The 17,156-nt window shown below is 39.8% G+C and overlaps 1 protein-coding gene and 1 long non-coding RNA gene across 3 annotated transcripts in view; both read right to left on the bottom strand.

The window, feature by feature from the left end:
* Positions 1-2,863: 2,863 nt before the first annotated feature.
* LOC106888156 lies at positions 2,864-9,212 on the bottom strand. Its single transcript, XR_001412048.1, has 3 exons — positions 7,613-9,212; positions 7,015-7,566; positions 2,864-6,905 (listed from the first exon to the last, which is right to left on the bottom strand). It is a non-coding gene; the product is annotated as an uncharacterized LOC106888156 (long non-coding RNA).
* A 103-nt stretch (positions 9,213-9,315) lies between these two features.
* The window catches only part of NKD1 (naked cuticle homolog 1 (Drosophila)), a 112,324-nt gene continuing 104,483 nt past the window's right edge, over positions 9,316-17,156 (bottom strand). For both annotated transcript variants that reach the window (XM_014942189.1, XM_014942190.1), the window contains 4 exons: positions 16,864-17,011; positions 15,728-15,812; positions 10,845-10,975; positions 9,316-10,093 (listed from right to left, as the gene is read on the bottom strand). In XM_014942189.1, coding sequence (XP_014797675.1) covers positions 9,519-10,093; positions 10,845-10,975; positions 15,728-15,812; positions 16,864-17,011 — 939 coding nt within the window. In that variant the 3' untranslated portion in view covers positions 9,316-9,518. The remainder of the gene's footprint in view (positions 10,094-10,844; positions 10,976-15,727; positions 15,813-16,863; positions 17,012-17,156) is intronic.

The raw sequence follows: 17,156 nt of genomic DNA, 5'->3' as shown, positions 1-17,156 counted from the left end.
AAAGCCGGCTCTGTAGTCTTGAGGCCGGAGGGAGGAAAGGAATGCACCTCTGCAATAGATGAGAGTCTTCAGGATACCTTCGCTTATGTCATTTCTTGCATATGATATCACAAGCCTTCCATTTTCAACTGGTTATTCACATCTCCCAGCTGGAACGCAGCCGTCATTCCCAAGCCCAGCCGCAACCCCTCCCAAGTTCAGAGAGCAACTATTTTTTGTTAGCAGTTAAGAATTTACACATTCATCAACTCCCAAGATTTGCCGTATCAGTATCCTCCACCTCCCACCTCCCCCCCCATTAGTTTTTGTCTCTTGTAATCATTTTTTCTCATATGCTAGAAATTCCTGCTTCACTACCTTGACAGTGATGTTAACGTCAGGTGCTGCATATCATGCCACACTCATGAGTTTTACATTCCTACGACATGGCAGACTTTGATACAATTACAGCTCAGCTACATATCTTAATTTATGTTACAATATTGCTGTGGTGATATCGGAGACAAATGTTTAATTCACAGAACCTCAGTTTCAGACTACAGTCCCTGAATGCAAACAGCAGACTTCAATATTTTTTCATCAATTTCTTAGTTCATAAAAATCAATTTTTGTAGAGTTTTTACACTGTACATAAAAGACTGTGGCATCAATTAGCCTTAATTCTTTTTTTTTTTCTTTTTTGGAAACCTCTTTGTAGGAAAATCTCATATTTCAGCAATTTGCATTATCCACACAATCTGCTTTGAAGTTCTAAGTTATGGTAAGAAAAGGATCCACTTATCTGCACATAAAAAATGTTCAAAGCTTATAAATTCCCTGAAACAGATGTACATTATCATTGGATTTGCCTTTCTCTCTTTGCTGTTGCATGGCTAATAGAGTTTCATGTGCCCCCTCACATCCTCCCCATTTAGCATCTTTTCTCTACAGAAGCATGCACCCTACTGTGCCAATCCACACTTCAAAGATTTCTGTCTATCTATTAGAAACAAAGCACAAAGTGAGAACATATGGCCCCTTTTAAATTTCCCACATTTAAGTCAATATCGTTTCTTTTCTCCTTTGGCAAAGAAACATAATAAGGTTTATCTTCTCCCTTCCTAAATCTGCTGGCTCTCTCAAACTGCTTGTGCCAATTCAGCAGTTACTTTGCAGTATCAGACTTGGCAGCACATATGAAAACAAAATCTCTAATTTTTTAAATTGCTTTTATTTCTTCAGATCAAGAAGATGCATTTAAATGATGAAAAAGGACAAAATGTAACTGCACACTTTCAGATAAGTGGATTTTAAACCCATGAAAGGGCACAGCAGAGAGTCAACAGCAAAAAATTGTCTTGTTCAAGTTCTTTTCATGGTGACATCTTTCCAAACGTTTCCTATCACTGACTAAAGCGATGGAAGAGCATTTTGGAATCTAAGGCCTTCCTGAGTAGGAACATCTGCTTGTCCTGTTTCCCAAAGCATCTGCAGAAACCCAGCGCACCGGCATTGAGGGGGGCGATTAGGCAGCATGAGACATTGATGTCCCCTCTTGAGGAAAAGGAACAGTTACTTGCCTCAGAATCACTTCAGCTCCTTAATTTTCTCTGTTGAGGTTACAGACGTAGTGAAGGTAACTCGGACCATTTCTGTGGAGTGACTCCATCCTGCACATCCTTGGGGAGGGGCGGAACAGGGCACACAGGACGCTCATGGTGAGGTCTGCTCTTCAGAGGATTCCCTTTGCATTTGTGGGCAATAAAAGCAATATCTATATGAACAAAGGCTCTAAGTAAAATAAACTCCATCAACTGTTCTTAAAAAAATCAGCAGACACATAGTATCCTGTGAATGCTGAAATTGTGATTCAATTATAAGGCAAGGGGTTGCAGGGGTGATGATTTTAGCAGAGTAAGTTATGAAAATCTCGCCCCGCTCCTGATATCACTATGACTTACTCCTTTAATTGATAGTCACTAGCTAAAAGCTGTCAAGATTGTAATCTTTAAATTAATTGATTTTAGCATCCATTTATTAGACCAGGAAAATTCTTATAAAAACCTGTCCCTGATCAGTGCAAGCCACGGGTGCCCCAGGGCCCCGATTCCGAGCGAGTGTAAATGGAGGTAGCTCTGTTTACATCTGCCGATCCAGTGAAGCTGCACAAAGTTTCCATTGAAACCCATGGAAGTCACATGTGCAGAGCCATTGAGGGCTACAGCCTTAACAGATGGCATACTCAAACGGCAAGAAGTTGTGATTATAGACATCAAAAGTAAAAAATATTCCCTGAGAAGGCTGTAAAGAGACAGGAGGAATGTGAGGCCCACAGTGCTGCTTTTTTCTTCCCTTCATACTCTTGCACTTACTGGAAACTCCAAGGTTCTTTAATTGAGCTTTTCCTCCCCTCCACTCCTTGCAGGGTGAGAGGGTTAATTGCTTTGGACTGAAACATTACAATTTTCATATTCCTGCTTCCTAACAGCACGTTGGGTATACAAGGATGCCCTGGGCACTGCAAAGAAGTCCATACAGCACTCAGAGCAGGGGTGGAATAAATATCTCCAGACCCCACGGCCACGGGTATCTATAAAGCACTGTATCTGCGACTTTAAAAATCAACACTGGCCAAGTGAGACCTTAATGCTAATTGCCATAGCATTTCACTGTTTATCTTAGTTGAACTAGCGTTACCAGTCCTGGTTGTTAACAACCTCAAGTGGCACTTTATTCATCTATCAACAGTCTTATCCTGTGAACAAGCAAGCGAAGAACTATAAACACCCACTCCAAAGTCACTTTGTAGGTTTAAGCTAAAGCACACAGAAAACGACCATTCACAGAACTCCAGTGAGAACAGACAAAATACAACCTCCAAACCAACGTTTTAATCTACAAAGTTTTATTTGTCTTTTTAAACTTGTAAACCATAAAAAGAGCTTATCAAATATCTGAAATTAGTACAAGAAAAAATGATGACTCATATAGCAAACTGCATTTGAAGGTCCAAATTCCAAGACATGCATGGGGAGCTCTTCTGGCTTCCACTTGTGAAGCTAAAGACAAATTTGGCCCAGTTTGTAGGTGTTTTATTAGAAAATTCACAAAGCCCCAATGTGCTATACTTTGTGACTAGAAGAGAGTGGGAAGGATTACGTGCAAGAATAAGCACTCAGCACCAGAAGGATCTGAACCCCGGATCTTCATCCACAAAGTCCAGGCTCACCAAAAGAATACATCTCTCGGCTGGTAGCAATTACAAGCTGCTTTGTCTCTATGGACAGGCACTCGAAGGAAGACACAAACCACACTGCGTAAGCATGTCGTAAAACCCAGAAAGCACAGTGCACATAATTACCAGTATGCCTAATACTGTTAATGTTTTCCCATTGCCACACTTACGAAGGCCCTTAGCATTATGTCTCCAACGTTCGTATGAAACTTCTGGAACTTCCTACTCTCAGACCCTGAAAAACTAGGCTGATGAGACAACCAATAGGTCTAGTCTGCCATTTCTTGTGATTTAAAGACTATACTTAGTGTCAGTAGATTTCGAAGGCATAGTTAGTGCTTAGTCTTCAGAAAAATCACAATAGATACTGAATGTTTGGGCAACATTTGACCGACTTATGCGTGCTTGTAATCTAACAGAAAAAGAACTGATGCTACTATTCAAAACATGCTCTAGAGAATATTGAAAACTTCTGTAGAAACGCCTCTGCTTCTGAAAAATTTCCTTCAGCTTGGACAGGGACCCAGGAAACCAGGGTTTCATTTCTTATTTGTCACAGCCCGTGATTATCTACAGCTCTCCTTCCTCGCGCCTCCCACTGCACACTGGAGATTGACCTCTTCTAGAAAGTCTCTCAAGCTTTCTCAGTGAAAAGCATTCTATGAACTACTGTTGCTTTTTTATGAGCAATAGAAGTACCATAAGAGATTCAAAAATGCAATATGAATACAGCTTCTCCATACAGTATTTTCCTACCTCTGGTCTGTCTCCTGCCGCCCTTCTGTTGGACAGTTCTGTGCTACCCCTACACTTCTCAAATCTTTCCATCCTTCCCTTGCCAGTCTTTCTTCACGGCTCTAACCCTCACAGTAATCCATCTGAATAGTTCTTAAATTCTGCTATTCAAAAAACAAAAAAAAAGAAGAAATTAGAAGACCTCATGCATATGATTTCTATCATTTTAGCTCAGTAGGGTCGAATTATCTAGAATTATAGAGAAATATTACAGTAAATTAAAGCATCATTGAAAGCCTCATTATTTAATAGCTATAATCCAAACTTCAAATAAGATGCAGTTCAATGGCTACTGAATAATTTCAATACAAAGTTATTTGCTTTTCTGTGTCTGTTTCTTTTAGCCCATTTTGAGCACATTTTAAATGTACACAAGCCAAAAAAATCCCAAAACAGCTCCTTCCAAGTCAAATCAACTGAACAGCTGTCAAATATGCAAAGAAAATAAATCATTATGTGATAAATTGAGGCTGGTTTTGCTGCTAAGTGCATTAGAAAAGAAAAGAAATTTTCTTCCAGAAGCTATTTAGAAAACACATTAAGTTCAATTTTTATTTCATGGATTTTCAAACATGTTTCTGCTTGGTACATTTAAAAAAAAAAAAAAAAAAAGAAGTCTGACAACTAACAGGATGCTGAATATGAGTCGGTTCCCAGCAAAACCATGAATAAGTCATGTTTGAAAAAGTATTTTCAGATCTTGATGAATTGCATCAAGGTAATTAAAGGTGAGACTTGATTAGCTGACACATTTCCAAACATGAACATTCTTGCCTATACTCCAGGCAAAAATTATGGTGAATGTTTTTGCAAATTTTCTAGCACGATGAATTTTTCTCAAGTATAACTTAGGCCCCAAGGGGCCTAACTTCCCTGTTAATTGGAATACAAATGAAATCTGCCATTCAGTAATTGAGGCACACAATGACATATGGGGAACAGTAAGCATTCATCATATCCGTATATTTATGTGGCAACTTGCAGACTGCTGAGCAAACACAGTATTTATCCCTCTATAAAAGATCACCGCTGTCGGAATCCGTCCTGTGCCATTCTCTAACTTCTGCCAGAGGACACATACACATACATATGTATATGTACACGCACACAAACAGACACCTTTAAGGTCCTTCTCCAGCCAGACTTTGCTGTTCTGTGCTCAGGATGACTGGAGTAGGAAGGCAGTTACAGAGGTCACGTACGTGGTTTTTTAGTTTGGTGTGGCCTTAAGGGTCGGGTCTGTCAAACCGCCAGGAGAACCTGCGCTTCGGCCTCCAAGGGCAGAACCGCGTCTTTAATTTCTAACAGAGACTAAACGACGTGGGGAGGGATGTTTCAAAGACATTTGGAAGCGCCTTGAGGTCCTACAATGACACGAGTATAAAGCACAGTATTTGCAGCTAATCTGAATTTACCAGCTTGATCTCTTACAGTAAAACTTCCATTTAATGATGTTGGCGACTACAAAACCACCAGCACTAAGATGCATAAAAAATAAATACTGAAATCACTGTCTGCGCTATTATGTAGACTTCAAACCCACATTCCTGGAATGAAATTATAGGCACCCTGAAGCCAGTGGGAATCTGGCAGTCTCGCCAGAGATTTCATTGGGAGAGAGATTTTACTTTGCTATCTTTAGCTTAGTTTACTTTGCGTTAGGCGGTCATGAAGCTGTGAGAAGGGCTTAGCAATCCTGGCTTCCCAAAAACTCCAGACGGTAGAGCTGAGCAAAATTTTTCAGTTGAAATATTTTCAGCAAATGGTGCAAATTTGCTGATCAGCTTAGTTTTGCTGAATTGCTTTGTGTGAAAACAGAAAATGTAATTGAAAAGGCTGGAGTTTTCATTCTAAATGACTTCATGCCACTCCATTTTACTTTTAAATAGTAATAATATACCCAACTCTGATTATTTCTTTTTTTTTGCTTGGAAATTAAGTGTTTTGTTTAACCAGAAACTAATCTATTTTAAATGTTGATTCAGCCACAGTTTTGAGCAACTTGAAACAAGTTTTCAGAATGAATAACAAGCTGAAAAATTGGTTACTCAACACGGGTCTAATAGTAGGGGACAAAAATAATTAATTTTGAAACTTGATAGTTTAAATATAAAACCAAAGCACATCCAGTCCATACCTTATGGCCTGATCCTGTTCCCAAAACTGTTAATGGAAGCTCTTTCATCAGTGGGATCTGCAAGCTCTGACAGCAATTGCAATGAGCCCCTGAAATCCACAACAAGAAGAAGGAAATATACTTTCTGAACTAGTAAAACTTTAATTAACAGGGGGTTCTCTTGGCACAGTTTTTGCTGTTAAATAAATAAAGCATTTAGTCAAAACCATCTATATTTACTATACAAAATACTGAAAAGCAAACATTTTTAAAAGATACGGAAATTTAAGGTTCTGTGAAAAGAAACTGTGCTACATGTTATTCACACTTAATACACGTAACACAACTGCAACACAGTATTTAGATACTGTACGTTCATACATGGCTGGTGTAAAGTTTCAGTAGGGGGATGCCACGTTATTAAAATGTATCTGTATTTCACAGAATCGGAGCAAGGCAGAATTTCTCTTTTGAATCTCCAAATATAGTAAAACCAGAGCAAATCAATGCGAGGTTGTAACCAGTGGTCAGTTGTGTTACACTCCAGAGTTCGCTTGGCACAACTAGCACTGCACTGCGTTTCAGTCAGGTGGGGTGTCGTTACTGCTGCTGTTATCTTTTCCAGCAAAATATCTTTGGGTGAAAGAGCATTTATGCCCCTTTGCTGCTCTTTCTTAGAAAAAGCCCACAGTTCTGAAAATGCTCTACTTTTCCAGAACGTTTTCCGGTTTTCAGCAACAATCTGCATTTAAAAAAATTGACTTCAGAAACAATTCCCACCTCCTGGTCTTTAGAAAAAGCCCACAGTTCTGAAAATGCTCTAGTTTTCCAGAACGTTTTCCGGTTCTCAGCAACAAGCAAAAAAATTGACTTAAGAAACAATTCCCACCTCCTGGTCTTGCTGGCATATGCTCTACTGAAAAGAGAACAGCTTTAATTACACCTTCAAAACAAATAGCATGGCATCCCTTCTTAGATGGAATGTACACTTGTGTGTTTGCATGCGGTATAACGTAAGTCACTTGAATACATCAGACTTTGTTAACACTATAATATAAATAAGCTTATTCCTTCTACTAGACATATAAATGCCTTTTTTTTTGCAGTCCATAATTATATATACATTGAAAAAAGAATGATACACAAGCAGCAAAAAAGGCTTAGACTAGAACAACTCAGTGGTAACTAACCAAATTTGTGGCCTTTTCATATTTTCAATACAGAAAATTCTGCATATAAATATTTTTGGACTTTAGGAATTTTAAAAATAAACAGAACAGTATAGTTGTCACACAGATCAAACACATTTTAAAAACATTTTGTTAGATTTAACAGAACACACTGTTGACAGCTAAAAATAAAATAAAATAAAATAAACCAGATTTTTTAAAGAGGGCAATAAGTCTAAACAACTGCTGATCCAGGGAGACTAGAGACGGACCTAATTACCACGAAAAAACAACTGCTGATCCAGGGAGACTAGAGACCTAATTACCACGAAGCAGTGATTCTATTCCAATTCCACCAGAAAGCAAGGCTTTCCACTTTTTAAAAGTTGATGTCTCCGCATTCTTAGAAAGGACAATGTCCCTCCAAAACTGGTCAGCAGAAAGGTAATACCCCATTTTGGACTGATCAAAACTCTAGTCAGAAAAAAAATAATTACCCTAATCATAAAGGGCTTATAACAATGTGGGATAGTTACATTTTACAATATATACTATAGACAAAATACCACAACATTTAAAATAATTAAAACCAAAAGCAAATATGTTTATAGAACAATTAGGTTTTTATGTGAGGAGTTCTCTACTTTAAAGTTCCAAAAGCAACGTACGTGTTTTTCAGTCACTTTCTACCTGCGAAGTGGTGATCTGTACAAAACCCAGCTGAAGGTATTATAGATCTGGGCCCCACAGAAAGTAAAACTTGAATGTATTGACCCTTTTTTTCCACTTTTCCAATTCGTTTTTGACCTTCAAGTTTCTCATCAGCCAGTAAGGTCTTGTGAGTATGGTCTCATTCTCCTTCATGGAATGGAAGCCCTTTGATACAGAAAAAGTAGAAGAGGCCAGAATAATGGTGAATGGTTATTTTTTTTTAACATGTCTCTAAAATGGAAGAAGCACAAATTGGTAGGTGCTGGGGGAATTTAAATTGGAGGCACCTAAGAAAATGCCATGGCATATATTTGTAAAAAGTCACTGTTGTGGAAAAAAAAATTATAATGCTAATATTCAAACCACAGATTTTCTAAAACACAACAAAATGTACCTGAGAGTGTGCATATTTATATATATATATATTTATATTTATATTTTATATATATTTGCCAACATTTAAAGTGAGAAAGTATATTTTCCTCAATTCTTTCTCAAAACAAAGAACTGTGGATTTACACAAAACAAAACTCCCAAACAACCCCTCTCCTTCCCAAACCCCCATGAATGACAGTTATGGCCCAAGCACTAAAGTCTAGTGATGCTTTGAAAACCCCATTTCACATCCTCCTCTTTTCAAATGGTTACCCCAAACAGAATGTAGAGTAAGCAAGAGAAAAACCAAAAATAGAAGTATATTTAAATATTACCCAGTATATAACAGACTGTACTTGTGTCAGTGAAGAATCTCCACGAAAATAAAGTGTAAGTTGTACAAATGTAGCTCTGTTGACAAGTATAGCTAATATTTACTTGTAATTATTACGATAATTTGAAAGGATGTGAACACAAACAGGCTACATGAATGTAGTATATTAAAATCCCCCCCCCCTCCCCCCGTAGCACATTACAATCAATAAAAAGAAAATAAAATCTGAATAATACTAGAGGTAGCAGCTGTTTGTATTTTCTGTTATTCTGAGTATCTCTGGAGTCCAACCCTTTGAACATTGCTCCCCTGATAAAAGGCTTGTGTGCGATCAGCCGACATACAGCAGACTGGTAAGCTAGATGTCTGCAATAGTGTTTGAAGTATCTTTCCTACTACAATGGAAGTAGTACTTGTAAAGAAGTGCGTTGACGACCTGTATTAAATCACAGCTCAAAAAGCTATGGCTGTTTGCTGTTTTACAAGCCACTTTAAAAAAAAAAAAAAAAAAAAAAGCTCTAAAAACACATATTCCCCCTGCCTTCTGCACAAACTATTTCTTGTTTGAGAACTCAAAAAAAAAAAAAAAAAAAAAATCCACAAGGTGTTTAAGTAAGCTATGCAGTTCCACAACATATAAATAGGGTAAGTTTCAAGAGTTCCATATAACCTCTAAAATATATGCTAGCTGAATATTAATGGAGTAACAATAATATTAATCATAGTAATGCCTTAGTTCTGGTATCACAAGAACGCATTTCCTTCATATGGGATGATTCTTGGAGGATGTTGGTGGGATCTGTTTTATGTCTGGTAGAAGTGATGGTAGTGGTGGTGGTGCTCGTGGTGGTGGTGGTGTTCATGTCTTTGTATCATTTGTCCAACTTGGCCTTCATATAAAATGACTGTGGGCAGGTCTCTCACATGTTCCTTTTCCACAACCGTCCCTGGAGACTGAAAGGTTTTGCACATTTGGTGATTCTCCTTCGCCCTCTGCTTATGCTTCTTGTGAACCTGTTGAGATTGCAAGGGGAGGTAAGGAAGATTCTGGCCCACCCGAGCACTTGGGGAAGCCATTGGCATGGGTGCCCCTTGAAAAGGTTTATTTCTTACTGCCCTTCCAGGATGCACAGGGGCAACGTTTTTGCCCTGGGCCTTGGGAGACCTCACAAAGTGCTTGTTTGAGTCCTGGTTCCGGAGCCTCTGCTGGATTTCTGCGATCTTGGCGTAGGAGCTCTCAGCCAGATTGATGTGGCTGGGATCCACCACTTGAGATTTCCTATGGTGAGCATGGAAGGTTTCGGGTTCATGAGAACGGGATCTAGTCTGATTCACAACTCTGCTTGGTGGGTCATGTTTTTGAGCTGCTGGAGGAGATCCTAGGAAATAACAAGCTGAGTTAGTCATCTAGTATTTCAAAGTTTTAATTAGTAGCATGCAGTTGGCAGGGATAGCATTTATCGGCAGAGTGAATTTTTCCTAAGGAAATGAATGCAATTATAGCTGTCAAGTTTAATTACATTTAATAATTCTGACTAGTAAATAATACACACATATATACATACGTATCCATACAAGAGTGTGTGCTCGTGTACGTGTGGGGGTGTGTATAAAAGCCTCTACATTACCTTTCTTGGTCATCATCTATCTGAAATTCACCAAAATAACTGAGAGTGGAATAGTAAAATATTGGCAGAGGACAGGGAAAGGGAAGAAATCCAAATCCCCTTAATCTGGGGACAGAAGCCAAAATTCCAGGTATGAACCCACATTGTCCAATTTTTGGGTCAGTATTGAGTACAAAATATGGGAACAAGCTCCAACATCCAAAAATCAGTCCTCACCTCCCCCATAGACTAAACTTAATAATTTAGATGTAAAGATTGTTCTCTTAGGCTCATCTCCAAGTTTAGCTACGCAAACAGGTACTTCAAAGCTTGCAGCACATTAGCTGCTCTGTTGTGATACCACCTTCATCAGTAATTACCTCGCAGCATTCACACAGCCCTACTCCTTCCAATAAGTCCCTACAGACAAATCACACGGGTTCCCAATTCACTGCCCCTGATGGGGAACACGCAACCAAAGAAAGGAAAGATGAAAAGGTTGCAACATAAATTACCAAATTACCTGGCCCAAACTTTGATGTGTAGTTTTCTATTCCTGCAAGATCCAAATAGTGGTTTCTCCTTTCAATGTTCTCATCAACGCAATGACGATAGCACCCACTTTGCTCTGGATTGTTCTCACTCTGGTGATATCTGTCAGCAGGAAGCAAAATTAGAGTTCAGCAGAACTTCTTTAAAGTTGTTATCACCATCTGCAAACCAACAACTAATGGCCCCTTTGAAGTGACGGGGAGTTGCTCACAAAGAAACAACAAACGCTTGGAATTCTGGCTGACCGGATCTGCTACGTCGATAGGGCTGAAGTGACTGTTCTTTCCCCCTCCTATAAATCGACCCCGATGTTGCAAAGCAAAGGAGGCTTTCAAATTGCATCACACAGGCAAAAGCAAATAAAAACCCTCCTAGGCTTTATTGCATTCTGTCTTAGGGCCAAACCATTCAACCGATTCTCTTAATTTGGACGTGCCAAAGAAAACCCGCTGTTTGATTCAGGGCTGTTCCCACCGCTGTCGGGAAGGGCTGGGGTGAGCCTCGTGTCACACAAACATCCACCAGGATCTGCTTCACAAAGACAGGCAACAGCACAGGTGGAGTAACCAGAGAGAGCCCGAGAAGAGAAGGTGTTGGTAGGACACCCAGAGATAACCACTGCTTTCCAAAATACAATTAATAAGGTCGGATCAGCCGCTGGCTTCAGGATCTCGACTCCTTTTCCTGCTCAGCTTTGCAATTTTATTTATAGCAGAACTATTTCCTGAGAATGAATATCTGAAATACCATTCATTTATGAGACAGAAAAAAAATAAGGCAGAGGTTTACAGTATTGTAGCCCATAATGCCGAACAATTTCACTCAGCAATTTAAATGGATGTCTGCAGATATGAACAATATTTTCAATATAACAAACAGGATAAGCAGAAACCCCTTGATTAAGTCACGGCCTGTCATTCACATAGTTCAATCTCCGAGACCACAAGGCAGGCTTCCCTCTTGCTCTGTGCCATTGCACTGATGTCAACCTAAGACCAGAATTTGGCCTTGTATCCCACACCAGTTGTTAGGTATGGGCTCTGCGCTGCACGGTGCCCAGTTCTCTGCTTTTAGACTCTATTAACCATTCCAGGTTTCCAGAGGCTGCTGATCCCATTGAGCTTTGGCACGAACTGCTTGCCTGGTCTAGCGTAGTACTGTTCAGGGACATTACAGAACTGAGTCCCCCGTGTCTCTGTCAGACACAGGTCTACAGTTTCTTTGATAAAAGTCACAAGACTTGACCTACCTGGAAGATCATTTTTGCTCTACTTTGATAGAGGTAGAGTCTCCTGAATGGAGGAGAGTCTGCCTGGAAAGCAGGTAAGCTTTAAAGACTCTGAGTCAGCTTTGAACTCCAGAAGTGACATGGGGTACTGTCAAAAAAGAGGGAATGTCCAGATAGTCTTTATTTTTTTGGATACATAGCCAACTTGGTACCTTTCCTGCCTCAGACACACCTTTACAGGTCGTTACACTTCAGCAGGTCAACATAAAAGACCTCTGGGGTGAGAACCTGGCGAACTGAAGTTGCCAGGCATGACTTGCCTACAGAAACCTCTGGGACTCGCACACGCGTGCTGAAGAAAATGCACAGTTAACCCAGAAAAACCATCACTGGGTTTGATCCAACGCAATTAAGCAACACTGTACACAGCACTGTTGAAAACTAAGTTAACAGGGAACCTGTTCTTTTGTTACTGTAATAAATTCCATCTCTCATCAAGACAGTGAAGAAAAACTCCGCCAGCGCTGCCACAGCCCTGCACTCTAATGGCTTTCTTGCATGCAAGACGACGTTCAGCAATACTCATGCAAATACAGACAGCCAAGCAATTATATACTGGTGAGAGATGGGCTGCACTGTTAAAGAGAACTTTAAGTACTTCTGAGAAGTGAAGTGTCTGGCACCCAGCCCCACAATGCCCTCCTGCACACACACGGGAAGACACAGGCATGCATCGACCTTGCAGCAAGCACAGGGTGTAAAAATATACAGTGTCGTTACTGGCTGGTGGGTTTTTTTTTTTGGTTCGGTTGGGTTTTTAATAAAAAAAGGCATCTGCTTAAGTGTTTGTGGAGTGTATGAAAGCTCTGTCTAAAATTCCCACGCTGGAGTGTCATTCTGATGGTAATAAGCAGAGAGCAACAGAGTAGGTGAGGGAATAGAGCAGCGACAGAGAGCAGGGGAGGAAAATGCAAGGACATTTCCTGAAAGCTACACTCACTGATAACAGGGTTTCAGCCACTAAGGGAGAAATCATTCAAGCAGGAAAGAAAGAGAGTGAGAATGTTTATCTGTGGGTAAAAGGAAGATGTTTTAGAGGCTGGTGTGCATCACATTTTCTCTGTTGCACTAAATAAAATACAAACTAGAATGGCATGAAGATACCCAATCCACAAAGTTGCCTGCCAGTGCTCTTCCACCACGAATTTTATACCACACACGCCAGGCAAGCGAGCTATGAATCTTCTTACTTGATCTCGATGCTTGTATTAGCCCTACAGATGAAAACTCCTGCCTGTAGCTTCCAGCAGATGAAAAATCTAACCCATCTATCGCCCACCTTCAGGATAAAAACATTTCTATCCATTTTATCTTGAATATTAATCACATCTTGCCTAGAATTCCTAAGTGACTGAATCTGTGAAATGTGTGCACTTCTCACAAGTCCTCATTGCTGCTTTCAAAGGGGAAACCTCTGTGTTAACAGGGGGAGATTCTGGTAGGAGCCTCAGGGAGCTTTCCTGAGGGGCAGCAATTTGGCCAGAGTGCACAAACACCCCTGAACATACAGAGTGTGAAGAGGACATTCTTTTTTCTGGCCACATTTAATGAGATGCAACAAAAACTGTCAGATGCTGACAGCTGTCAGGTGCTGATTCTTCAAACCGAAAGGGGATATTTGCAATAGATTATCAAACAAAACCCATCCATTAAATTCAGACAGGGCAAACCTTTGCTAATGGGCAGAGGGAATCCAAACACCACCTCAGGCCAGCAAGCAAAACCATGGAGTATTGTCTAATTCACATAGAGTGTTCTTTAGTTCATGAAAGATTTCATGCAGAGTTGCTAACAGAAGATTATCAGTCGTTTTAGTCTTTTTTTTAATCTGAAATTTGATTGTACTGGGATTTACTCACTAGCATTTTCAACTCCATCCAAAAAAGGGAGGTGCGGTTTTGTTGTCATTTTTAATAAAATTAAATGCTCCTTCTCCAGATAAATTCATTAAATTAAATACATGTATAAATACATGTATATCCCTAAGTCCAAGTAATGCCAAAACTGGTTTGTTTGTTGTTGTTTTTTTAAAATTTGCAGCTGAAGAAACAAATGCAACTAGTGATTCAGTGTCATTACTCTCAAGTTTCAGCAAACACTTGCCTCTGCCTTAGCATGAAACGTAAAATCCTAAAACAAATCAAATGTATACACTAAGATAACCTGTCTGGAGCAACTAATCTACTTTAAATTGCATCAAAATTACCTGCTTCTGATTTGTTTTTCTATCCATTAAACTACCAAATTCAGAAAAGGAATAGCATACCTACATGTGACCAAGAGATTAACATTTCTTAGCTGTAAAAAAATTTAATACTTGAAAAACGCATTGTAAATTATTACCACATACTCTGAAGTTCACTGCTAGTAATAGCTATCATGTAGGCAGAGCTCATGGTAACAGGGTAGCTACACAGAACTCCACATTTTCAGAGTGAAAAGGCCTGTTCTGAACAGGCATCCAAAATAATATTGTACCTTCTGTTAGGGAAGAACTAAAAATCCTTTTTTTTAAATCTAATCTGTAGATGGCTGCAAGTCTACCTGCAGCTGTTCATAAAAGAAACCCCTGTGCTTGTGCTTTATTGGAAAGGGGTGCACCCTGAGTCACACAGGCTGGATTCCACGGAAAGGCAACACACAGCTATTTTTTCAAGTGATGAAATGTATTCTGAGACTTATGAAGAAAAAAAGAAAGAAAGACAGATCAAATTGTCCCTATTTTCCTGCAAGATTACATTAAATACATTGGTTGTAAGCAAGCAGGCTAATTCCTACAGGTGTAGAACTGAATGACTAATTCTTTAAGGGGAGAAGTTGCCCCAAAGCTGACGTGGCAGCGGGGAAGCTTGGTTTCTGGCAGGTGGCAGCCAGAGGAGACAGCTCTTCTGCTAATTCACTGAGAGGTAAGGAAGAGGTGAATTTACTTCTCCTACCAAATGTACAGACACGCTTTCTAAGTGGAGTTGAGCCACCTCAGCAGAACTGAGCACGGGGCAGGCAGGCTGTTGGAAGCTCTTGTTTGTTGCTTATTCTGTAGAGCTGATTGCTGCTTTCCTCCTCGCTCTAGCTACTGGAGCCAGTGCCACCTCCAAGCTGCTTCCTTTAGGAGCAGAGGCCGTATGGAGAAGCAGGTCTGGCTGGTAAACAAGTCAATAAAGCTTGAGTTTGCCAGTGAAAAACATGGGCAAGAAGGAAGACAGAGAAAGGCAGGAACTCTATGAAGCTGAACAGGTTTTAGGATGTTTTTAGCCAAAAGGCTGTGTTATAAACTTCACCAGTAGGTACAATATTTGCAGATGGCATGTAAAAAGACACTGCGTGTCCTCCAAAGAGTGAACAGAAGAAGAAAATTTGAGTAATGTGTGCTACAGATTTGGTTTTTTGGTTTTTGTTTTAACATACAAAGTATCCACCCATGGAATCTGCTGGTGGTTCCACAGTGAAAAATCTTGTAATTCCTCTATTTCAACATATTTTTTTAAAATAAAGCAAGTGAGCAGACAAGAAATCAGTGGTTGAGGCTTCCTCAGGGCCTGTCAGGAGATGGGCTTCTTTCCCCTTACCTGAGAGAAGCTCGTTGCTTCTTCTCAGAGCTTCTTGCCTCTTCATTAGCCTTGCTCTCAGCTCTATGCCTGGCACTCTGCAAATCTGCCAACAAGAGAAAGTACATTATTCTCACATTACTGTCCCAGCTCATCAGCATAACTAACATGCTACACTGCAAACACATTCTTTTTCTTGTCGGTGGGATCAAGATGTAATGTATCGTTGCGTGTAACCTTCTCCAGAGCGCTTTTGTCCGCACGACAGAATTTGGGCAGCCATAACCTTGACTGCAGGACATGAGTCAGGGTCAGGCTTCAAGCCATGTGAGGAGTTAAATGGAGCCCCATTGGCACTGCTATGCTTGTCCCTCAGCAGGGCTGGGGAGTTTGGAGCACGATGCTGTCCTAATGCATCACACAGCTCCCCAGCAGCGCAGATTTGGTCGTGTCTGCATCTGACTGACTGGGTGTATATATTAAAACTGAGGTAAGGGGGCTCTCCTTTTGGATAAGGTGCCCACATTTTCCACTCAAGTATTACTTTTATACTTTTAAAAATACTTTAAAGTATTTTAATTTAGTACTACTTTATCTACTTAAGTAATTATGCTGATATAACTATGATTAGATTGAATATAAGGTTAATCCATTTTATAATGGCAGACCCTGCCAGTACAGAAAAATGTGCACTTTTTATGCATACATTCATAAAGGTTACTTTATGCTTAATTGTCTGTTCTTATCCAGCAGCAGTGATAGCTATGCACTTGCAAAAAACATTTTATACCACTACATCTGTTTCCACACAAACCAGGCACTGTAATATCAGCAGAGTTAAAGTGGTACAAGTCAAAAAGGCCTTAAATCTGCCCTGCAGTACACAAAGGCAATTACACAACATATGGGTTATTGCTGCTGCCAAGAGGAATCAATCAATCAGGAGAGGGAACCCTAATTTGCTCAAGAGACACTGAAAGGAGGGCAGGCAATTTTGCACCTGAGATCTTAAAACAGATTCACGGGGTTTTACATACCCACATAATTATTTGCCTTTAAGCATATATTTATTTATATTAACAAAATACAAAGAAGGATTTTTAAGGGGTTCTTGAATTTTTTTGTACTTTTTCCAATGGCTGATTGCACATCCTTACCAGTGTGATTTAATAAGATGCTCTTCTTCTTCTGGCTGCCATCTGGTGCCACAGTAAGTTTCACTCGCAGAGTTTTGCTGGAACTAGGAGAGTGGTTTACTGATGCGTCAACTACCTCATAGATGGTATGAAGCAAGCTGGTAATATCCTACAGTTGGATTGAAACACAAAAAGACATGCTATTGTGAAAATGGTATGAAACCTACAGCTTTGATACTTATAACTATTTTAGACTTGGGACTATTAAATGCTGAAATATCCTCAGAAATCACGGAATTTAAAAGAGCAGAACT

This window comes from Calidris pugnax, unplaced genomic scaffold (genome assembly GCF_001431845.1).
Source record: "Calidris pugnax isolate Ruff unplaced genomic scaffold, ASM143184v1 scaffold28, whole genome shotgun sequence".
Lineage (NCBI taxonomy): Eukaryota > Metazoa > Chordata > Aves > Charadriiformes > Scolopacidae > Calidris > Calidris pugnax.
Note: the sequence above shows the minus strand (reverse complement) of the source record. Positions and strands in the feature narration are given on the sequence as shown.